At 40.9% G+C, this 25,633-nt stretch overlaps 1 protein-coding gene across 1 annotated transcript in view; it reads left to right on the forward strand.

Moving 5' to 3' along the window:
* Window positions 1-10,111, forward strand: part of HECA (hdc homolog, cell cycle regulator) — a 35,687-nt gene extending 25,576 nt beyond the window's left edge. Inside the window, exons 2-4 of the mRNA XM_084625133.1 lie at window positions 137-1,177; window positions 4,265-4,419; window positions 8,650-10,111. Of these exons, the coding sequence (XP_084481259.1) occupies window positions 137-1,177; window positions 4,265-4,419; window positions 8,650-8,814 (1,361 nt within the window). The 3' untranslated portion in view covers window positions 8,815-10,111. The remainder of the gene's footprint in view (window positions 1-136; window positions 1,178-4,264; window positions 4,420-8,649) is intronic.
* The last annotated feature ends 15,522 nt before the right edge of the window (window positions 10,112-25,633 follow it).

Raw genomic sequence — 25,633 nt, forward strand, 5'->3', positions numbered from 1 at the left:
TTGTAAAACCATGATAATAAATAAATCAGTAATTGTGGTGGATTCCTTATACGCCTGATCAGGCAAACCTAAAATAAATATTGCAAATAAATTGCATTCAGCATAAGGTCTAATGTCTCTGTTTTATGTCCCACAGAAGCACCTTGTGCTACTCCACTGATCTGTAGCTTTGGAAGGCCTGTTGATCTAGAAAAAGATGACTACCAGAAGGTTGTATGCAACAATGAACATTGTCCCTACAGCACCTGGATGCACCTTCAATGTTTTTATGAGTGGGAAAGCAGCATTCTTGTTCAGTTTAACTGCATTGGCAGAGCAAGGAGTTGGAACGAAAAGCAGTGTCGTCAAAACATGTGGACAAAAAAGGGATATGATCTCGCTTTTCGCTTTTGCTCCTGCCGATGTGGGCAGGGTCACTTAAAGAAAGACACGGACTGGTACCAAGTGAAGCGAATGCAGGATGAGAAGAAGAAAAAGTCTGTGTCAGAGAAGAGTTCAGGCAGGTCCATGGCAGAGTCTGTGGAAGATGCTAAAAAGTGCAGGCCTGTCAACAAGCCACAAAAAGGTTTCAATCATGATATTCAGCGAAGACATTCGATGGACAGGCAGAACTCTCAAGAGAAAGGCATAATTAGTGGGAGCTATGCAGTTCGTTCTCCCTGTGGCTCTCCTGGCCAGTCCCCTCCTACAGGCTACTCTATTCTTGCCCCCGCACATTTTAGCGGCCCTCGTTCTTCACGATACTTAGGAGAATTTTTAAAGAATGCCATTCACTTAGAACCTCATAAAAAGAACATGACTGGTGGTGGCATGTTCAGGAATGCCCATTTTGATTACGGGGCATCTGGATTGCAAGTGCATAGATCAGGACATTTTGATGCCCCTGTGCAATTTTTGAGAAGGCTTGACCTATCTGAGCTACTTACTCATATACCGAGGCATAAATTGAATACTTTCCATGTACGGATGGAAGATGATGCCCAAGTGGGTCAAGGGGAGGACCTACGGAAATTTATTCTTGCAGCACTTAGTGCCAGCCATAGGAATGTTGTAAACTGTGCGCTGTGCCACAGGGCACTGCCCGTATTTGAACAGTTTCCACTAGTGGATGGAACCCTGTTTCTTAGTCCATCGAGACACGATGAAATTGAATATGATGTTCCCTGTCACCTTCAAGGTACAGGTTGTCTTGTCAGTTGTGTTGGGTCTCTTTAAAATGATTGAACTGCTTTTTGTGCATTTCATTTTAGATTTTCATCCCCATGCAGCAAGTGCTTTTGTAAAGCCTAAATTCATTTCCAGTTTATCATTGGGTCAAATCGAAGTAATAAAGTTTGGTATAAGTATGCTCATGAAACAGGGATATATTGTATAGGCTGGGAGGTGTAAACGTTGACATACCTTGCTATTAGTTCTACAACAAAGGGACTTTCCTTCGGGGTTCCAGGCACAGCATGTAATGGTTTTCCAGCCACTCTGTGTTGCACTGCACGTGCACTGCCTTATTTGCTGAGAGTTTTACAGTAAGTCATGCATTGTCTTAAAATTAAATTTCCTGTTGCAGCCTAGATTAGGGGCTGAAATTAGACATCTACCAGAGGAGCCGGTCATGCCACTTTGTGGCTGGATAGCTTGCTGGGGGCCAGTTTGGTTTAAATTTAAAAAAAAATAAAAAATAAAAAGCCCAACAACCAGTAAGTTATTTTGTGGTGAGAAAGAGGGTGATGGGCTAGCATAATATGCAGGACTAAGAAGGCTATGCCTTGCTACCTCTAACTGCGTGCACAATCTAGGGAATTGACCAAAGAAGGGGGGGGGGCAACAATCTGTGCAAGACAAGTGTCAACAGAATTATTACTACTTTGGTTGACACAGCAGGGATTACTTTGAGAATTTAATGGAAAAAGCAAGAAAGTGGGAGTAAGACAACCCCATAAAGCAGGTATTTTTAAGATGTATTTTTTTTCCTGTTCATGAAGTTTGTTATATCCCATACATGGTCGTAGTACCCATTAAATAAGCTTACTTGATTTAACAAACAATGGTATAAATATTACATTGCACTAAGTCACTAAGCTCTGTCCATGCTAACAGTATTGTTTCCGTAATACCTAATGTACTGCAAAAGGAAAAAAATGACAGACAAAGAGCAAATGATCTAAGATAAATATGTAGTGATATGGGGCAAGAGTGTTTGTCCCTTTTTTGGAGGAGATGTGCATAATGTGCTCATGGTTTTGCCAAATTTAATCAATACTTTTGCAACAATTAAAATGTCACATGTCAATTTAACACTTGTCAAAAATAATCAGAAACTCTTCTTAACATGACTATTACTTACATGTATTTCATTACTTCCTAACTTTTAGAAGATCTATGTAAACCTGTGAAATACTAGATCCAAGGAGATTGTCTAAATTGTTGAAGTTTACTTTCCTTTGTCTTAAATAGAATGATTTGTTACAAGAAGATTACATTTAATCTTCTGTTAGTGCACATTTTAACATACAAAGTTAAACTGTGAATCTCTGTTCCAGGACACTGTTTCCCTCCTGAGTTAAACAAATTATTTCTTTATTTCAGTGAGTGATTTAGCCATCAAGCCATTTAACTAGGAATCTCAAAATTAATGGTGGTGAAGATGAAATATTTCTGTGTGTGCAGAAGCTATGAATACTGTAAAGTACATTTAAAGCTGTCTTCTATAAAAAAGTTATTAATTCTGGTACACAGTAAAAGATTTCTAATGCATGGAATTATGTCGAAGATTACATTTCCAGATATTCACCTGAGCAACAGATCTTGATGTATTTGTACTCTAGGAGTATTGTAAGGCAGGGTCTGAGTAATAAAACTCCCATAATAAACTACTTTTTGAAGATTGTAGAATTTTGCTTAAAAACTCATAAATTTTTCTCAGATTGGGATCTCTTTTTTACCGGTTTAAAGTTACAGGAGTGCAGAAATAATTGAAAGCTTTATTGGAAGGCTTTATTCTCCACTCAATTTCTCTAAAAGGTTTGCTTAAAAAAAAAAAAAAAACTTGTTTAAAATCTCTGATATAGACTAACTGTACTTGTTGGCTTCCAGACATTTTCTATATTTTGAGATTTTTTCCAAAGCAGCTGCTAGATTCATGAATTCATTACTTTAATTAAGAAATTGTACATTCAACACTTTAATTCATAAGTGCCTGTTTCCTGAAAATCACAACACACAACTCTTTTGTAGATGGTATTTGTAGTTGAATATTAGATCATAACTTTCTTGCATACCAGTAATGCAAAATATCCGGTGATGATTTTTGTATTACAGTATGATGTACATAGTCAAATAGCCAGTGCTCAGTTCAATAACATGGGGATGAGCCCAGATCAAAATACTGGATCTCCAAAACTTGTGTGAAGCTTTTTATATTATCATCTGAATTTTGTATCTTGGGGTAAGTCTCCACTGATAAGTCTGTTCATGGTTTTTATAAAGTAAATATTCAGTCTTGAAGTCTGAACTGTCTGCAGCGATGGAAGTCAGTGTAATTTACCCAACTCTTGACAATTCACCCCTGCATAGGAAGTCTCTGATTAAATATGATGGAGAGAGAGTTATTTTAACACTTCACACTGGAATTGAAAGTGTCTAACATACTATATGGTATTTTGAAGTTTGTATAGAGATCTGAAAAAGTAATATGCATTAAAGCATCATTTGCTCATGTCTTCAATACACATGCCTTAAAGTGTACTGCCAAGCAAAACCAAGAGTTGCAGTTTTGCTTTTTTCTACTTTTTTATGGTTTCTCACATTAGGAATGACACGTCATTATTTCCTTCTCTTTGCTGGAAAATCTTGGCAAGACATTTGGCAGACTTGAATATAACTGTCAAACCAGACTGGCAAGTGAGCTGCAACTCTTCTTCCTTGAGGTGGGAGTTGACAGTGGATGAATTATTGGAGTTGGAGAGTCAGTTTGATGTGACATCACTTTCCAGGTCCTCATAGTATTTTGCCAAAATCCTCCAGCAAAGAGAAAATTAAGGATCTGACATCCCACTTTAAAAAAAAAAAAAAAAAACAAAGTGGGACCTTTTGCCCCTTTAGAAAACACTTTGGGCATGTCTATAAAGTAGCATTCTGTACTTTGTCATTCTCTCTCTTAAAAAAAATATTATTTGTATAATGACAAAATGGCACATTACAGGAAATGTCTGCTTAAAACTTTTGGATAATGTCTCCTTTCCTTAAGAAATGTGTTTCCTGTCCACAGGAAGGCTTATGCACCTCTATGCTGTTTGTGTCGACTGCTTAGAAGGGGTTCACAAAATTATCTGCATTAAGTGCAAGTCCCGATGGGATGGAAGCTGGCATCAACTGGGAACCATGTATACCTATGATATTCTGGCAGCCTCTCCCTGTTGTCAGGTTAGTATTATGCATAATAAGGTGAAGCTCCAACTGACGGTAAACAAAGCAAAAGTTTTTGTGTCTATTTTCCCTCCTTCCTCCTGAAATCCCCTAGTTTAAGAGCACAAACCAGCATCACATACCAGAGGCCAGACTAGATGATCTAATGGTCCCCTTCTTGTCTTAAAATCTATGAAATTTTCATGTGCAGGGGTCTGCAGGAACAGGAGGTCTAAAAAAAATTAGACACAAACTAATGTAAACCATTGGTGCAGGGGCTAGAATGAAGATACATTTAAGAATAATTTAAAATGCATTAAACCTTGATGCTTAGATTGGATAATCACAACAAAATATCTCATGCAAATCAAGCTTTTGCATCACAATTCATTTTGGGATTATAGCAATGTAGTAGCAAAACTGCAATTACTGATAAAATAGCACTTTTATTCAAGGTCTGGTCAGTTGTTTTGAACTACGGCTGTTTTATCAAGGGGTAGTCCAGGTGAAAAGGCAAAAGTAATGGAAACGCTTAGAGATTTTCTGTGCTCAAAGAATTCCCCTTTCTCTCTTATCTTCAGAATGAGTAAAGTGAAGTTATCCTGCAAATCTTCAAATTTTGAGGAAACTTGGTTTTGACTTGACTGTAGTCCAGTTTATACCTTAGATAGAGAAAATCTCATGGAGGGGACAGAATGCTCAGAATCTTGCTGTGTGGAGGTGCAGTTGCTGCAGATTAACGTGTGGTGAAGTGATTTGATGGACTGGAGATGCTCAACACCTTGCAGCCGTGGACAGTAGTTCGTAAAATGTTAATTTCTGGTGTAACGCTGAAATGATGATCCAGTAGAGGTATAAGAGTATGTCTACGCTGGAAACTTCAAAACGCTGCTGCGAGAACGCTCCCACAGCAGCGCTCTGAAGCACGAGTGTGGTCACACTCGAGCGCTGGCAGAGCTCTCTCAGCGCTCCTGGTAATCCACCTCCACGAGGGGATTCGCTCTCAGCGCTTGGAGCCTGTCTACACTAGCGCTTTAAAGCGTTCAGACTTGCTGTGCTCAGATTTTTCACACCCCCTGAGCCAGCAAGTTAGAGCGCTGTAAAATATAAGTGTAGCCAAGCCCAAAGTGATACTCCATTGATTAATTATAGGAGTCACACCAAGCAAGTGCTAGGGGAGTCTGTTCAGCAAATGGCCTGGGGGAGGGGAGAGGAGAAACAGGTTGAGTCAGTTCAATAAGTAGCTCTGTTGTATTCAGATGAATTCCTCCCAAATGGGGATAAACCTTCATGCATTGTTTACCCAGTTACCTTTCTTTCCTGGGCAATGTCTTTGTATTATTACTACTAAGGGCTTGTCTACACTGGCAATTAACAGTGTTGCAGCTTTCTTGCTCAGGGGTGTGAAAAAACACCTCCCCCGAGCGCAACAAGTTGCAGTGCTGTAAAGCACTGGGAGCTGCGTCCCTTGTTGAGGTGGTTTTTTTTTTTTTTAGAGCCTCACAGCGCTGCGACCACACATGTTAAAGTGCTGCCAGTGTAGACTAGCCCTAAGTACCAACAAGTTGCTTATCTCTGTAGAAGATACCAGGGGAAGACTGTCCCTGCCCTGGAGACCTTGCAATCAAAGAAACCTTGTCAGAGCACAAATGTTCATTAGCTCTCATTACTAATGCGTATGTTTAAAATTAAAAATAAACAATGGTAGGTAATAAGAAGAAGAGAGTTGTTGCTGCTCATGGAGAAGATGAGTAAACATCAAGCTTTGTAGTTAATTGGCTCCCATAGTAGCAGCTACAGTAAAGAGCGCTACCTCACAGTTTTGTGCACTTCTTAAATTGTGAGCCTCTCTTTAAATAGGAAGGTTTTTTTTAAATGCAGTATTAAGGCTGACATTTTGATCTTGCAAAAATCAGGCAATTTAGATTGTTTCACACTTTCATCTTAATTCTTGTTCCCTATGTGTGCATATTACAAGAGTCTTAGTTATATGATCAGTGGGCAGTGTGAAAGTACTTGGTAAGCAATTCAATATAATAGAATACAAAATGATTAGTTTTCAGTCACCTAAATTATTAGATATGTTCATCTTTGCTACTGCACCTACAGGTGTGTTGCATGACCATGTAACAGAAGACCCTATTGTAAAGCATGTGTGCAAAGGGGCAGAGTTAAGATACATTATGTAAACTAAATCTGAATTGCCTTAAATTATTTTAACTGAAAAGTAGTATCTGGTACCTTATTCTAAAAAATCTCAGAGCACAACAGTGATGGACAAAGTGAAACTTTGGCCAAGGAGATTATTGCAAACGCATGTTCCATCAAAGAATGCTTTGGAATCTTTAGCTTCTAAGCAGATCAGACACTGGCTTTTAATGTCCTCTCAACCTGAGTTGTACATAAATGAATTAAGATCTCTTATTGAAGATCATTACTGTTCTTTTGAGATGTGGTTTATGTTCAGAAGCACCCATTAGGCTGTCTTGTTAAGGCTCTTGCAGCTCAGACCCCACCTCCATACCTATCAGCCCTTGTTTCCTCCTACACTCCATTATGGACTCTATTCTCTGCTTATCTTCTCTCCTCCCACTCTTGAGTCTGTTTTTGCACATTCCCTGCTGTGCTTGCAACAGCCTGCTGTTCTGTTTTTGTCAAGTGGCCTGCATTTTTGCACTCCCAAATCTCTCCTTAAGAGTCACATATTTTACCCAGCCGTCTGTTGCTGATGGCTCTGTCTATTCTCACCCTTACATTTACAGTTTGGTTCTCATCTATCCAAATAATGTTGACTCCTCAAGGCAAGGTCCTGTCTAATAGGAATTTGTAAAATACTTTGTATACTATATTGCTGTACTATAGTAATATCTAACTCTTACATAGACTGTTAATGTTTAAATATATTTCATCATGCACAATACTTTAAAAATACCATATCATGATGCTGAAATACCGTAACCTGTAAATCTGTTAATTCATAAAGATTAAAATGCTGATACGCAGGATAGTCAGATTATGTTTAAATATAGGAAGTCTAAACAGCATCACAATAATAGTTTTTAACTATGCAGATTAAGAATTGTATGGCACAGACTTAAAAATTCCTTTTCTTTTTTACTTCAGCATTTAACAACAGCACATAACAGCGATAATGGTGTGAAGGGTTTGAGTTTTATTTTAGGGATTAATAAACACAAAACCAACATATGTATTTACACAGTTGGAAATTCTGCTTGATTGACCAGTCAGATCTGAATTCCTATCAGTATTAGGAGTCAAAGGTAGAACTATATTTCATTTTCACATAGGATAAATTGAGGTTTTTTCCCAATGTCTCAAGAATTCAGAAGTTCATTAATAACATCCATACAGGTAAATGTAATATAATTATATTATAATGTACTTTCTGTAGATTTTCTAGAATGTTAATTTACAAAAACTCAGCAGAACTTGCTTATTCCTATACTTTAGCTCATATATCCTAACTGTAGCTACTGTATGAAGTGGGAAATCCACCACCATCTATAGAACTTACTAGCATGGACTGTGCTCAGTTGGGATTCCCTGCTTAGATGGTCTCTGACCAAATTAATCATACTATGTTATCTGAACATTTTCTTGCTTCGGTCATTGCTGTGCTGTACTTAGTCTAAAGATGCTGGCTTACTAAAGAGTTAAGGTAAACACATCATGCCTCAGCAGTTCTCCCCAGCACACTCCACCCCCAACTGAAATGCACACAGGGTAAAATTTTCAAAAGTGCCTAAATGATTTAGACACCTCAGTCACTTTTGAAAATAGAATTTAGGCATTCTTGTTAATTTTACCCTTAAATTAGTCCACCAAAAATCTGGAAAGTCATGTGATGATGCCAGCCTGATGAAAAAATGTACTTGGAAGGAGGAATTGAAGCAACATTTGAAGCCTTATCTAAGGAGCCAGGTTACCATCAGAATGCAGATGAGTTACCTATTTGATTATCGCTTTGCGCTCAATATTGCAAGGGGTTTCATTGGGAATTGAGGTGTTCAGTACTTTTGCCAAATCACCTGAAGGCATTCCAGTGAAGGAAGTTGCCATTCCAGTTAAGTAGTGGCCCTTGCCATCAAATCTCATAAGCTATACTTTCCTAATCAAGCCTGTCCTTAGGAAAGAGAAATGGATTGTGTGAGGTGTATTCTCTTTGTCTATGGCAAGGGTGGAAGCAAATTGGAGTGTTTCACAGTGTTTCTGTCTACTTTTTGACAGGCTCGACTGAACTGTAAGCACTGTGGAAAGCCAGTAATAGACGTACGGATTGGGATGCAGTATTTCTCTGAATACAGCAACGTCCAGCAGTGCCCCCACTGTGGAAATCTAGACTACCACTTTGTGAAGCCATTCTCTTCATTTAAAGTTCTGGAGGCTTATTGACGAAAGCTTTGCTTTAGTAATAGCTATTTTATGGGTATTACTACTTTATTAGACACCTTTTTATAGGATCCATTCTGTGACAAAATTAATTTCTTTTCTAACTGAAAGAGCAGCTTCTTTGTGTGTCTATGTACATATAATATTAATATGTATATGCGTGTTACTAAGACCTGGTCCTCCTGAAAAGATTTCAGCAAAGGGTGGAGGCAAGGCAACTAATGCCAAGAATGGGGGAAATTTCAGCTTAAATGGTTTGGTTTTAATTTTTGTATCATCACAGAAGAGCTTAAAGGGGTGGAAGGGTTTTACAAAACAGGATGAGACCCATTTGGAAATGGAAGATTTTGTGGGCCCACCACCTTTAGGGCTTGGTGAGAGGGGAAATCTTCATGAAGGACCCAATCTTGTTACCACTGAATTCTTTAGGAGCTTTACCATTGATTTCAATGGGGGCAGGATTAGACCTAAAAAACCCTTAAATTATACTAGCTGGTCTGCTTTCAGATTCCCAGAATTGGGTAAACTAAAATATTGTGACGAGTGAATGTAAATCTGTGCCAGAAAACGTAACCTTAGAAACCTTTTTTGGCATGGTGTCTTCCTGCAGCATATATCTGATATGAGTTACCCTCACTGACAGATTGTATGGAGATAGTACTGTTTCCACCAGTGTTGTAGTTTTAGCAGTCAGGTCAATTGTTTATACAAAAACAAGCTTGAGATTTTAATACACTTTATTTAAAGTTATTTGCTTTGCAAATATTTTTAGAACTTTGTTGTGATGCACAGAAGGAACACATAGGAAGATGTGGTGCATTGCAAACCAGTTATGAAGGGGGGTGTGTGTGCACATGTGTGGTGGGGGTTGGAACTTTAGACAGCATGCCTGAGGCTGGTATGACTGACTTGTAAAGAGGATCTTGAAAAATATTATCTGGGCTGAGTCAGATCTGTGAGCACTGTGAGGTATTTGTGCCATATTAGTATGAGAATGCGTCATGACTTTATTTCAAACGAAGTTTAGTACATTTGCTGAAATAGCTATTGCACCTTAGTCTTTCAAAAATATGTAAATCCAGATATTGTCCAGTTGATTCTGAGGACTTGGAAACGATGTGTATTTTAAAAAAGTTGAGTGTAATTCCTCTTTACATTCCCACATGTAACAGACTATACCAGATAATGAATTGGTATCAGAGGGGTCATCTCCATAAAGTTTGCCAATGTTCTCTTTCTTTGTTTCCCTATTTTTCTTCTGTGCAAGAATTTAAAAATAAAAAGTCTATTACTTAACTTAGATTGATCTTGAGGAGTCTTCTTCATAGCACATTCATCACTATGGTGTCTGTTATCACATTAAAAAAAACTAACAGTGTTTAAGTGGTAAGGCACTGTTTATACAACAAAATATGGGTTCCCCCAATTATAATGTTTATTGCAAGTATGAATTTAAAATGGCTTTGATATTCTGCATGTCCTATAAAAGAATGCAAAAAACATACAACCAAAGTGGGCGAGAAGCAAAAGAAAACTGGTGACCTACTGTATTGACTGTTTTTTCTACCTGTTTACAAAACAAAACATACACCTGGTACTTGAACTCTGTGCCCAGGTTATTTAGTGACTGATTTTGTATTCACAAAGAAACTCAGTGCATATTTTTCCTTTCATGAGGCTATGGCTTGGACAACAACACTATAAAGTTTTGTTGGCATAGCTATGTTGGCTCGGAAAATGCTGGAGGGAGAGAATCACACAGATACACAGCTAGCCGACATAGCTATGCTGGCAAAACAACCAGTTTAGACGCTATACCAACAGAAGCGGCCTTCAGGGAGATGGTATAGCTGCGCTGGCAGGATGTCGTCTTTTGTCCTCATGTGCTGCATCTCCAGTAGGGTTCTTTGCTAGCATGACTATGACTGATAAAGGCTCTGTAGTGTAGACAAGACCACTGTCTTCACTGCAGAGTTTTCTCCTTTCAAGTTAGCCTCACTCGAGTGAGAGAGCCCTCTCTGCAAAATATAACTTGCAGAAAGGTTATGTTAGCAGCTGATGCGTTATGCTAACTTAAGCTGTAGCCTGAATCCCGTGACAGGCCAGCCAACTTGAGTTAAAAGCATTTGAGTTAAGGGTTTGTGGGTAGATGAGTGTAGAGTTATAATTTAAGTTAACTCCTCAGTGAAGACAAGCCCTCAAGACATGTAGAGCGTATTTTAATACACAGGCACCACCTGTGCACTCAATGACTAAATATTTAGTTATTTCAAATGATCTAGCATGTGTGCCTGAAAGCATTATTAAAATCTCTTTAACTGACTTGATTGTAGATGTAGTCTACTGCACCCATCTTTGCATTTTGGTGATCTAAAATCATGTTGCAATGAGAAACTGCTTTAAACATAAGGAGAGGAACAGAGGGCACTTAGATTGCTGTATCATTCAATATTTGGGCCAGATTCTTCTCTGCCTTGAGTCTCGTGTGGTCATTTATACCAGTGCAAAGTTGGTATCAAAGAAAATGAGAATGGTAGCATGCTATACCTGCTTTTCACTCACTTTGCAAAGTGACTATGCAAGGGAGTGGAGAATCAGAGTCTTGGTTTCTTTGGGGCTTTCCTAAATATTCCAGTTAATATGTCTGTCTTTCAATGGCTTAATTTATGTATGACAATCTGTAGCATGAGTACAGGCAAAATATGACTTTGGCCATTTTTAAAAAAGGATAAAGGTATGACAAAGACTGTACAAGAAAAGGAGGACTTGTGGCACCTTAGAAACTAACAAATTTATTTGAGCATAAACTTTTGTGAGCTACAGCTCATTTCATCGGATGCATACAGACTAACACGGCTGCTACTCTGAAAGACTGTACAGTATCTGCAAAGCAGTGCCAAGAACTCAACAAACAGTGTGATGGGATAAAGCATGTTTAAGGTCATCTTGAAAGAAAGTGTTCAGAGGACTGTAGGTGGAACTGTGTCCAAGAAAATAAAACAATTTAAGTCTTGAGAAACTTTTTATTTTGCTATTGAATGCATCGATGCTACTGCTTGAAACAATGCCTATTTTCTTATAAAAATACAGCTTTCAGGTGGATGTTAGCATCACATGGGTAAAAAGTATCCTTATTGAAAGCCAACTGAACTATGAAAATATTCCTCTTACCCTCCCCTGCAAAGTAAATTGTCCCTAATTTGTAGAAAATGCTTTTTGTGCTTCTTGATGTAGTGAGAACTGGATCTCAAGTTACGTTACCTAAAGTTGTATTTTGCTTAACATGCCAACTCAGACCTCAGTCTTGCAATCTAATCTGTACAGGCAGACCTTTTTGCCAATGCAGACTTCAGCTGGGCTCTGCACATGTGCAAGGATCCAATTATAGGGTTGGGATCCAATGGTGGCTTTTAAAATATACATTAAGATTTAAACTGGAGACTTAAATTGATTTGCTTTGCATCTTGGTGAAGGGTGGAAAATGTCTTGAGCTTTTAAATGTTTCAACTAGGAAACAATTTGTCTACTTTAAAAAGCTGGTTGCTTGGACTGTCTGGCTCAAGTCTTCCTCTCTGTCCCCCTTTTCCTCCACTGTGGTCTGCTTAAAGTGGTGCATGTGAAACTTGCATTTGTAAGCCATAATACAGTCCATTGACTTTTGGAGGCTCATTCTGCTCACTCTATAGGTATGTCATAGTGAGGACATGTACTCTTTATATCTACAGTCTCCAAATGAACTTTCCAAAGGAGATGCTTGCATTCAGATAAACTTTACATTGCATATATGCAAATTAATTTTTCCATCAATAGGACTTCTAAAACCAGATTTTGGTACATGTAATTAACAAAACAGATAATTTTACATACTAAAATGTATGATATCTTTCAACATGAACTGGGTGAAATTCTTGTTCTATCTGCTGCTACAAAGCCATTTTAAAAGATGCAGTACTTTGTACCCTATTGAGCTAAAAATACAGAATTTGCTTTTGTCTAGTAGTAATTAGTCTATAAAAATTAATTTCTAAGGTGGTTTAATTGGAGGAATAAGTCAGTTTCAGAAAATGTATTCCAACGAGAGGGTGACATTTAACCCAGTTTCTTTAGTTTTATACTGCTCACTTTACTGTATCAGGTAACCATGGACAAATACATTGTGATGTCACCATTAAAACCATTTAAAAAACAACAACTTGTCAGTAAAGGTTTCTTTTAGAGACATTTTTAGAATGCACTTTTGCAGAGGGAAGAATATGTATATAGCAAATTAATGTTGATATTAAAATAATTGGTTATGATATTGTTTGCGTGTGGTGTTATAGGATTTTTTTGTTGCAATTTCTCTGTATTAAAAAAAGAAATAAATTCCAGAAAGCTAACTGTGTGAGGTTTTTTTAATGGTTTAAATCATTGTGGTGTGCATTTTGGTCCATTTAGGGAATAATTTAAACTAGCTTTCTCAAAATGTATTAACACTGGACAAAAAGAAAAGGAGTACTTGTGGCACCTTAGAGACTAACAAATTATTTGAGCATAAGCTTTCATGAGCTACAGCTCACTTCATCGGATGCATCCAGTGGGGGGGAGGGAGGGGGGAGTCAGTCACTTTTCAGAAATGAGTAGTGGTGGGGAAGCCCTGGAGTATTCAAGTGACATTAATTTTTTGTGACTATATCAATCACTGCATAGTGACTAGAAAGGTAGGTTTATTAAGTGGGAAGGGAGGGCATGGAGAAAAGGGGATACATCTCATTGAAAAAGTGGGAGTCCTATTCCTAGGTCCGCTCTCTGGAGCCTAATGCTACAGTATAGCAAAGCCCCTATGTGCTGTATAAACTATTCCATTTACAAGTGAGAATAAATAGCATGCAGCCTATTAAAGCCTTATTTGTTCCTCCATCTGTTGATGGAACTGCCCCTCTGGTGCATGTCAGGGAAATAGGAAAATCCTGCACTGCATTGCCAGCCAGAAAGGGTTCTCTGCACTGGGACTGAGAACTTTATCTCTGAAATCATGTTGGGAGGAAGCCCAGGTACCTTCTTGGTCCCCACATCAGGTTGGTTGCCTCCTGGCCTAAAATGCAGGCAAGTTATACATGCACATTTCAGCAGAGGTTTCTGTAATGAGAATTTTCCACCATTTTATGCAACAAATAGGAATTTCAGAATGGAGAGATGCCTAAAAAACTCCAAGACCTGAGTGGGATACTTGAATGAGTCAGGTTGCTACAAGAGAGAACAAGACCCTGGGGGCTTACAGAAGATAGGACAAGGAAGGTCAGAAGGGAAGATAGGCACATGACCCCTATGGGGCAAGCATAACCTATTGGCTCAGATGGATGTGATGAGAATCTGAAACGAGAGATTGGGTAGTGAGCCAGCAGAAAAATTGTCCAGTCCTAAATTTTGGAGGCAGATGTTGCACTGAGGTGATGGATACAGAGGTGGCACAATGATAAGAACCCTGTACATCATCCAGCTCCTGACTAAGGAAAGATGTACCCATACATTGGACTAATGTATGGAGTATTTGGAAAAAAAGAAAAGAAAAAGGAATACAACAATAATGAATCTGGAATTATAATTTAAAATTTTAGAGAGGATATTAAACCTCATGCTCAGGGCTTAAACCAATCTCTTATCTGGTAGAGACAGATTATTCCACATCTTCCTACTGCAGGGTTCTTACCCTTTCCTCTAAGTCACCTGGTGCTGGCCACTTTCAAAGACAAGATGGTAACTAGATGGACCTCCGGTTTAATCCAGTAGAGCAATTCCTATGTTCCTAAAGAGTAATTGTTATGAGACTACAGAGGTAGGCTAGAGTCACAGGGGAAAAAAATCCTACTGTTGCATGATACAGTAGGTAGTTAAGTGGGGGTGGTGTAGGTAAATTGGGTTAGAAATGTGCCTGGCCTCATGTTCCTGCTGGAGGCATCCCTGATTGTATTAGAGGAGAGGAATAAGCTATTGAGGCTGCATATGCGTGTGGGGGTGTGTACCTAAAAATACAGATCCAAATTTCACACAGCTATATTGGTATTTGATTACTGTTCTGACAGCGTTCTATGAAACCTCTTCTGTTCATTCCAGTGCTTGTACAGCCTAGCTATATACATCAAAAACTGGTTTCTTTTTAAGATGCAGCCAATATACTTCATCATATTGACTTACTGCATTTTAATTTAGAATACTTTTGGCCTTAAGTATGTATTACTCATAGATTTTTGCAGGATATTCTTTCAGTCAGCAATGTCCCAATTTAATAGGACATGCAGTGCAAACTACGTTTGCTGTTTTAGTGTATTATTCGCTAGACACAGCCTGATGCTTTAGCTGTTACCCATCTGAGTAATCCTTCAATGGGACTGATCATGTGAGTAAGGCTTGCAAGATTGGGCCAACCATAATAACATTAGAAGCTTCTCCCTGTCTAAGGTAGGTTTTCAAGAAGGAACTCATCCTCCTTATCCTCACTAGAGTTCTGATTTTCTGTGGTCCAGCCTGGAGTGCATGTATTCAAGGGTTTCTACCTGGGTCCACTTGCATAATTTAACCTGAAGCTGCAGCCTTTTGTTACACCTACAATGCATTGGTTTTGTTTTGAAAAAGACACAAGTGTAAGATCCATCCGACTGCTTCTGCATCACATTTTGCCTGCTACGTACCAACGTAGCAACCATTTTTTAAAAAATAAAAAGCTCCAATATGACATTTTCAAAATAAAAAACCACCATCTCACTGGTTATCCTGATAGAATTACTGAATAATAAGACACTGTTGCTCTATATAACTGCACTAACACAAGAATCAGAGCTGTGGAACAGAGTCCTGGGAGGTTAATCCAACCATAAAATCAAGAAGACTTAAATAGTAATAGTGAATTGCCAATAACTCAGTCCTGCTTGCTTTCTCTGTCTGAGCTTTTAGACATGTTGGGCTGAAGGTGCTTAGAGACTAACCTATCCACCTTGTTTGGAATTTGATTAAACATAGGCTAAAGTTAATTGCTCAAGACTGGCTCCAGGAAACATCACTCAGCTGTCAAAAGCAAGATAAAGTATATACTGTTTGCAAACAGCAGAATCCTCACACTGTGGTCCTTTCTTTTCCACGTGTTTTGAAAGGAGAACTATATTAGTCACATATTTCTCAAAACACACAGGATAATTGAGGGCACTCAGCAAGTCTCTGCACGGGACCCTAGCCTCTTGATATCTCCCATAGGAACGGTAAGTTTCTGGGCCACCCAGAATTCTGACTGTAGAAAGATATGGGCTAGATCTATTCTAAAGTTTTGTCAATATAGCTATGTCAGTCAGGGATGTGAACCCCGCCTCGGAGCTGACAGAGCTATGCCTGCAAAACCCCCAGTATAATGACAGCTATACTGAGAGAAGAATTCTTCTGTCAGCATCATTTGAGGAGATGGTGTTATTATGCTGACAGAAAAACTCCTCCTGTTGTATATGCTGTATCTATGCTTGGGGGCTCTGCCAGTATAGGTACAAAGCAGTTGTAGTGTAGATGAGGCCTAAGACGTTGAAGAAAGTAACAAAAGTCAAATACCTTTTATGACAATGAAAAAAAAATGTTCCTTTAAAGATTACAAGCTCTGTAACCAGGACTTTTTCTTTATACAAGCTGTCAAGGTTGATTCCCCACTCTGGCACTTCGAGTGCAGAAGAGGACGGAGGGTGGGGTAGGGCGCAAAGATTCTAAAAATTAATATTGGCTACTCCATGCTTGTATTAAACTCCCAAGGTTACAGCTTTTTTCTGACCTTGGATGCGTAGATGCTGCTACCACCCAAGTGCAAAAACCCCTTTGAAAACCCAGGAAGGTGCACTTCGGAATTCCTTCCCGGGGGGGTATCCTCAAGCCCTTTCATCCCCGCTCCGGGGAAGAGCTGAGAAAGAAAACAAAGGAAATCAGCTGTTGCCACCAGCTAATTAAACGTGCACAAACCTCTTAGGATACAAAATTCCAATCCTGTTCTTAAAAAAGGTAAATTTTATTAAAAACAGAAAGAAAAATATATCTGAAAACTTAGGCTATTGCTAGATTTAAAAAGAGCAAATACAATAATTAAGCATTAAGAAGATTTTCTTGAGGTCCAATTTAAAGGTTACAAGCAAAACAAAAGCATTTGGGGTGAGCTCAGAGGAGTCCACAAGCCATAAAGAAATAAAACAGATAAACTTAATCATGTCTTCCTAGACATTTCCTGATCTACTTACATATCTGGGGTTTCAAATGAGTAGTTTCTAGGTATGATGTGATGATTTTTCATACCTGGCCCAAAGCTTTTTACAGCATAGTTCCAGCCCTATCCCTGGTCTCCGGGAGAACAACACAGACAGACAAAGGGGAAGTTTTTTCCCAATTTTAAAAAGTTCTAGCCTTCCCATTGGCTCTTTTGGTCAGGTGCCCACTCCCTTTCTTTTACCTATGGACTTTTTAACCCTTTACAGGTAAACCAAGTAGAGAACAGCTGCTAACTGGCTGGCTGGCTGTCCATAAAAAGGAGCTACCTCTTCCCCCTTCATTTATCACACAAGCACTAATTAAACGGCTAAATTCCACTTCAGTTTTAGGCTAGAGATTTTTCTGAGCAGCACAGAAGTCCTCTCTACCATTGGTTAATGTTTCCACTATGGATATTTGACGCTATACAGACTGTGATGGACAGGCAGCAGAAGGGGAACAACAGAAGATATCAACACCCATCAGTTATGAGTCTAGTATTGTCGCTAGCAAGGTGCAGGCCAAACAGTACATTTTGCTGAGTATGTAGTAGGGCCAATTCCTGTTCTATGTTGCATGGGTTCACTGACTCTAAAGAGGAATTACCCACATAAATCCCCTCCACAGCAAGAAAAGAGTCAAATCGGATTTGTAAAGTACAGGAAGGAAATTTGGATGAAGGCACACAGCAGAACAAGACAGAGGACTTTACAATTAAGATCTCAATTCCCTCGGTGGACTAATCCACAATGGAAAGTTAATTAAGGGAGGGGCATTGATTTTCATTTGGCAGAGTGAGCAAAAGCAGAGATTAGAATTTCAGAAAAGGCAGGCGAGGGAAGGGATTTATACCAGGATATTTTATCAGCTACTTTAGTATTCCTACAAAATAAAATTAATCTTGGGAGAAACTACTGGCAAGTGACAATGTGCCAAATTCAACCCTGGATCTTTCCTGGAATTACTGGCCTTGGACCAGGGATGAGTTTGTCTTGATAGCATTAGGCACAACCTGATAAAAGTATGTCTCAGGATCTTGAAGGGGTTGTGGAATCCTTGTGCTTAACTCAGTTCATGCCAAGGAACATGACTGCATTCTATTTAGTTTCCACATCCTGCATGGTGGTATTGCCACAGTATTACTTGAAATGTGCTAATTGCATGGATTTTGGCACACTCAGTCTGAACTTCTCCACTGAAAATGCACTGGGATCACCAGCTTTGGCAGGAGAGGTGAGTGTTGGGTAGCCCAGCTCCTACTCCTTCTGGGACATTGCCACCAACGGATCCATTGATTTCAGTTCACTTGTCTCTACTGCCAAGTCTGCCTAACTGTAATACCATGGAAGACTTTACAAACCAAAGTACTTTTTTATGGTATCCTTTTCTCCCCCTACCTTACCTCTTTTTTGTCTGTTATGTCTAAACTTAGTTTTGTAAACTAGGGCAGAGGCCATAGGCCAAATTCAGAGGGGATTCAAAGCAAGCCTAAAGAAGGTACGGATATATGTTGAGTGAGTTACACTTTCTTATTAATAAATTGTAAGCCTGGTCCACATGAGAAAATTTGTACTAGTTTAAATAAACCAATTTTAAAATGGATTGATTTCAGCAAGGGTTAAACTGGTTTTATTGTATTTATATCAGGAGGTTGCAGCTGCTTAACTAGACCAATTTAAATCTGATTTAATTAGACCACTGCAACTCTTCTCATAAAGACATGGTCTAGAGTCACTCATGGAGAGTCACAGGGCTAAATTGTGAGTGAATGTAGATAAATTAGAGTACATTATACTAGCTTTGGCTCCTGTACAGCTGTCTACAAGTGCCACCATCTCTAAAGGATTCTGAACTGGTCTCCTTTACACAGCAAGGAGGCAGAAAATTGTGCAGCTCCCACCCTGACTTACCTTGCAACTTCCAGTTCCTCAGATCATGAGTGTCCTTTAGAAATTTGTCAAATAGCTGCAGGTAGCCCCCAGGGGGCCTAAATCCCTTCGTACACTAGTGTAACCCCATTCACGTAATTGGAATTACACCAGAGTAGGAGATCACAATCAGGCTTATGAAGTCTGAGTATAAAGGTGGACAAACCTGTATGAGTTACTAACTTACACATGACCTCAGTTAAACCCCCCCCCCCCTTTTGTGTATGCTACAAGGCACCTCACACCCTTTAGGTACTTGCTAAATAAAATTAATTAATATTAATAATGAATAGTGATTTTTGGCTAAGTAATCTGTTTCACTTCAAAATGGAATAAAAATGCTCTATTTTTACATAATTTCAGTAGATTTTTTGCTGATTTAAGTTATAACAAAAAGGCCATTCTTAATAAAAGCATCACACAGAGATTTGCACCAAAATAACTGGGACTCAAGCCCAACACTCCATTTTCCACATGGGGAAATTGAGCAGAAAAATCAGTTTGTTTGTTCAAGGCACCCAGGGTTGCAAGAGCTGGGAGCTCCTGATACCCAGTCCAGTGCTCATGCCATACTTCTCTTCCTAACTTACACATGGCTTCACAGTGCACTAGTGATAATGTCAGACCTATATTAACATTCACAAACTAGGCTTGAAGGGGGCAAGAGACAAAAGCCCATTGATAAGTCAAAACGTGGAGACCTGGAAGAAGGGTTGGAATCTGGGGGGGAACATGGGCCATTATAATGGGAATAAGAGAGAGACAAGAGCAAACGTGGGGGAAAATCAAATCAGTATTTTAGCTGTCTGTATACTAATGTGAGAAGTGTGGGGAATAAACAGGAAGAACTAGAAATGCTAGTGAATAAACACAACGATGACATAGTTGGCATCACAGAGACTTGGTGGGATAATACACGAGTGGAATATTGGTATGGAAGGGTGCAGCTTGTTCAGGAAGGACAGGCAGGGAAAAAAGGGAGGAGGTGTTGCCTTGTATATCAAAGATCTATATACTTGGACTAAGGTTGGGATGGAAATAGGAGACAGACTTGTTGAAAGTCTATAGATAAGGATAAAAGGGGTAAAAAACAACGGCAATGGCATGGTAGGGGTCTACTACAGGCCACCTAACCAGGAAGAAGAGGTGGATGAGGCTTTTTTAAATAACTAACAAAATCATCCAAAGCACAGGATATGGTGGTGATGGGGGACTTTAACTACCCAGGTATCTGTTGGGAACATAACACAGCAGGCCACAGGTTATCCAACAAGTTTTTGGCATGTATTGGAGATATTTTTTATTTCAGAAGGTGTAGAAAGCTACTAGAATGGAGGCTGTTCTAGATTTGATTTTGATAATAGGGAGAAACTGGTTGAGAATTTGAAAGTGGTAGGCAGCTTGGGTGAAAGTGATCATAAAATGATAGAGTTCGTGATTCTCAGGAAAGGTAGGAGGGAGAACAGCAGAATAAAGATAATGGCTTTCAAGAAGGTAGACTTTAGCAAACTCAGGGAGTTGGTAAGTGAGATCCCATGGAAAGCAAGTATAAGGGGCAAAACACTTGGAAAGAATTGGCAGTTTTTCAAAGAGACATTATTAAGGGCACAGGAGCAAACTATCCCACTGCATAGGAAAGATAGGAAGTATGGCAAGAAACCATCCTGGCTTAACCAGGAGATCTTCAATGATCTGAAACTGAAAAAAGAGTCCTACAAAAATGGAAACTAGGTCAAATTACAAAGGATGAATATAAACTGGGGGGAGGGGGCGGGCAAACTTTTTGGCCCAAGGGCCACATCGGGGAACAGAAATTGTATGGCGGGCCATGAATGCTTACAAAATTGGGGCTTTGGGTGGGGTGGGGCTGGGGATGAGGAGTTTGGGGTGTAGGAGGGTGCTCTGGGTTTGGACCGAGGGGTTCGGGGGCGGGGGGATCAGAGCTGGGGCAGGGGTGCAGGTTCCAGCTGGGAGTGCAGGCTCTGGGATGGGGCTGGGGATGAGAGGTTTGGAGTTCAGGAGGGTGTTCCGGGCTGGGATCGAGGGGTTTGGAGAGCAGGAGGGTGATCAGGGCTGGGGCAGGGGATTGGGACGTGGGGAGAGGCTCAGGGAGGTGCAAGGTCTGAGTGGCGCTTACCTCAAGCAGCGCCCAGAAGCAGTGGCATGTCCCTTCTCCAGCTCCTATGTGGAGGTGTGGCCAGGTGGCTCTGCACACTGCCCCATCCATAGGCACCACCCCTGCAGCTCCCATTGGAGTGTGTAGGAGCTGGAGTGGGGCCATGCTGTGGCTTCCAAGAGCCATGTGGTCTGACCCCTGACCCCGCGCCCTGGCCAGAGCACCAGAGCGGGGCTGAGCTGCATGATGCAGCCCCAACCCAGTGCCCCAGCCAGAGCAATGGAGTGGGACAGATTCGCGTGGTGCGGCTCTGACTCAGGGCCCTGGCCAGAGCGCCATCGCGGGGCTGAGTCCATGGTGTGGCTTGCGGACTGGCTTAAAATGGCTCGCAGGCCGGATCTGGCCCGCGGGCCGTAGTTTGCCCACCCCGATATAAACAAACAACAAAAGCATGTAGAGACAAAATTAAAGGCCATGGTACAAAATGAGATTAAACTATTTAGAGACAGAAAGGGTAACAAGAAAACATTCTACAAATTCATTGGAAGCAAGAGGAAGACCAAGGATAGGGTAGGTCTGTTACTCAATGTGGGGAGAAAGACAACAGAAAATGTGGAAATGACCAAAGTGCTAAATTACTTTTTGTTTCAATTTTCAACAAAAAGGTTAGTAATGATTGGATGTCTAACATAGTGAATGCCAGTGAAAATGAGGTAGGATTGAAGGCTAAAATAGGGAAAGAACAAGTTAAAAATTACTTAGACAAGTTAGATGTCTTCAAGTTGGCAGGGCCTGATGGAACACATCCTAGAATACTCGAGGAGCTGACCAAGGAGATTTATGAGCCACTAGTTTTTATCTTTGAAAACTCATGGAAGACAGGAGAGATTCCAGAGAACCAGAAAAGGGCAAATATAATACCAATCTATAAAAAGGGGAAATAAGGACAATCTGGGGAATTATAACCATTCAGGTTAACCTCAGTACCCAGAAAGATAATGGAGCAAATAATCAAGCAATCAATTTTCAAACGCCTAGAAAATAATAAGGTGATAAGTAACAGTCAACATGGATTTATCAAGAACAAATCATATCAAAACAACCTAATAGCTTTCTTTGACAGGTAACAAGACTTGTGGATAGGGGGAAGCTGTAGATGTGGTATATCTTGACTTTAGTAAGGCTTTGATAGTCTCTCATGGCTTTCTCATAAACAAATTAGGGAAATACAGCTTAGGTGGAGCTACTATAAAGTGGGTGCATAACTGGTTGGAAAACTGTTCCCAGAGAGTAGTTATTAGTAGTTCCCAGGCAAGCTGGAAGCGCATATTGAGTGGGGTCCCATGCGATCATTTCTGGGTCTGGTTCTGTTCAATGTCTTCATCAGTGATTTAGATAATGGTATAGAGAGTACACTTATAAAGTTTGCAGACGATACCAAGCTGGGAGGGGTTGCAAAAGCTTTGGAGGACAGGATTAAAATTCCAAATGATCTGGAGAAACTGGAGAAGTGGTCTGAAGTAAATAGGATGAAATTCAATAAGGACAAATGCAAAGTACTCCACTTAGGAAGGAACAATCAGTTGCACACATACAAAATGGGAAATGACTGCCAAGGAAGGAGTACTGCAGAAAGAGATCTGGGGGTCATAGTGGATCACCAGCTAAGTATGAATCAACAGTGTAATGTTGTTGCAAAAAAGGCAAACAACATTCTTGGGCTGTGTCTACACTGCCACTTTCAGCGCTAAAATTTTAGTTATTGAGGCGTGTGAAAAAAACACTACCTGAGCGACAAAAGTTTTAGCATTGAAAAGCACCAGTATAGACAGCGTTTTATCACTGGGAGCCGGTCTCCAGGTAATAAAACTACCACCGCTCGTTCAGGGTGGGGTTTTTTTATTGCTGGGAGAGCCCTCCCTCGGAGATAAAGTGTGTCTACACTGCCCATGTCACAGAGTGGCCACAGCCGCCCTGTAATGTGGGCAGTAGACATATTCTGAGATGTATTAGCAGAAGTGTTGTAAGCATGACAGGAGAAGTAAAGCCTCATCTGGAGTATTGTGTCCCGCTCTGGGCCCCACATTAGAGAAAAGAATCAGAGAAAGTCCAGAGAAGAGCAAAAAAAAAAAATGATTAAAGAAAACATGAGCTATCAGGGAAGATTGAAAAAATTGGGTTTGTTTAGTCTGGGGAAAGAAGGCTGGGAGGGGACATGATAACAATTTTCAAGTACATAAAAGGTTGTTACAAGAGGAGGGTGAAAAATTGTTCTCCTTAACCTCTGAAGATAGGACAAAGAACCACCACTCCCAAGAGGAGAAGGCGGGTGGTGGTGGTCGGGGACTCTCTCCTCCGGGGGACTGAGTCATCTATCTGCCGCCCTGACCGGGAAAACCAAGAAGTCTGCTGCTTGCCAGGGGCTAAGATTCGCGATGTGACGGAGAGACTGCCGAGACTCATCAAGCCCTCGGATCGCTACCCCTTCCTGCTTCTCCACGTGGGCACCAATGATACTGCCAAGAATGACCTTGAGCGGATCACTGCAGACTATGTGGCTCTAGGAAGAAGGATAAAGGAGTTGGAGGCACAAGTGGTGTTCTCGTCCATCCTCCCCGTGGAAGGAAAAGGCCTAGGTAGGGAGCGTCGAATCGTGGAAGTCAACGAATGGCTACGCAGGTGGTGTCGGAGAGAAGGCTTTGGTTTCTTTGACCATGGGATGGTGTTCCATGAAGGAGGAGTGCTGGGCAGAGACGGGCTCCATCTTACGAAGAGAGGGAAGAGCATCTTTGCCAGCAGGCTGGCTAACCTAGTGAGGAGGGCTTTAAACTAGGTTCACCGGGGGAAGGAGACCAAAGCCCTGAGGTAAGTGGGAAAGCGGGATACCGGGAGGAAGCACAGGCAGGAATGTCTGTGAGGGGAGGGCTCCTGCCTCATACTGGCAATGAGGGGCGATCAACAGGTTATCTCAAGTGCTTATATACAAATGCACAAAGCCTTGGAAACAAGCAGGGAGAACTGGAGGTCCTGGTGATGTCAAGGAACTATGACGTGATCGGAATAACAGAGACTTGGTGGGATAACTCACATGACTGGAGTACTGTCATGGATGGTTATAAACTGTTCAGGAAGGACAGGCAGGGCAGAAAAGGTGGGGGAGTAGCCCTGTATGTAAGGGAGCAATATGACTGCTCAGAGCTCCGGTACGAAACTGCAGAAAAACCTGAGTGTCTCTGGATTAAGTTTAGAAGTGTGTGCAACAAGAGTGATGTAGTGGTGGGAGTCTGCTATAGACCACCGGACCAGGGGGATGAGGTGGATGAGGCTTTCTTCCGGCAGCTCACGGAAGCTACTAGATCGCATGCCCTGATTCTCATGGGTGACTTTAATTTTCCTGATATCTGCTGGGAGAGCAATACAGCGGTGCATAGACAATCCAGGAAGTTTTTGGAAAGCGTAGGGGACAATTTCCTGGCGCAAGTGCTAGAGGAGCCAACTAGGGGGGCGCTTTTCTTGACCTGCTGCTCACAAACCGGGTAGAATTAGTGGGGGAAGCAAAAGTGGATGGGAATCTGGGAGGCAGTGACCATGAGTTGGTTGAGTTCAGGATCCTGACGCAGGGAAGAAAGGTAAGCAGCAGGATACGGACCATGGACTTCAGGAAAGCAGACTTCGACTCCCTCAGGGAACGGATGGCCAGGATCCCCTGGGGGACTAACTTGAAGGGGAAAGGAGTCCAGGAGAGCTGGCTGTATTTCAAGGAATCCCTGTTGAGGTTACAGGGACAAACCATCCCGATGAGTCGAAAGAATAGTAAATATGGCAGGCGACCAGCTTGGCTTAATGGTGAAATCCTAGCGGATCTTAAACATAAAAAAGACGCTTACAAGAAGTGGAAGGTTGGACATATGACCAGGGAAGAGTATAAAAATATTGCTCGGGCATGTAGGAATGTTATCAGGAGGGCCAAATCGCACCTGGAGCTGCAGCTAGCCAGAGATGTCAAGAGTAACAAGAAGGGTTTCTTCAGGTATGTTGGCAACAAGAAGAAAGCCAAGGAATGTGTGGGCCCCTTACTGAATGAGGGAGGCAACCTAGTGACAGAGGATGTGGAAAAAGCTAATGTACTCAATGCTTTTTTTGCCTCTGTTTTCACTAACAAGGTCAGCTCCCAGACTGCTGCGCTGGGCATCACAAAATGCGGAAGAGATGGCCAGCCCTCTGTGGAGATAGAGGCGGTTAGGGACTATTTAGAAAAGCTGGACGTGCACAAGTCCATGGGGCCGGACGAGTTGCATCCGAGAGTGCTGAAGGAATTGGCGGCTGTGATTGCAGAGCCACTGGCCATTATCTTTGAAAACTCGTGGCGAACCGGGGAAGTCCCGGATGACTGGAAAAAGGCTAATGTAGTGCCAATCTTTAAAAAAGGGAAGAAGGAAGATCCTGGGAACTAAGGCCAGTCAGCCTCACCTCAGTCCCTGGAAAAATCATGGAGCAGGTCCTCAAAGAATCAATCCTGAAGCACTTGCAT

The sequence above is a fragment of the Lepidochelys olivacea genome (genome assembly GCF_965140295.1).
Source record: "Lepidochelys olivacea isolate rLepOli2 genome assembly, chromosome: 3".
Classification (NCBI taxonomy): domain Eukaryota; kingdom Metazoa; phylum Chordata; order Testudines; family Cheloniidae; genus Lepidochelys; species Lepidochelys olivacea.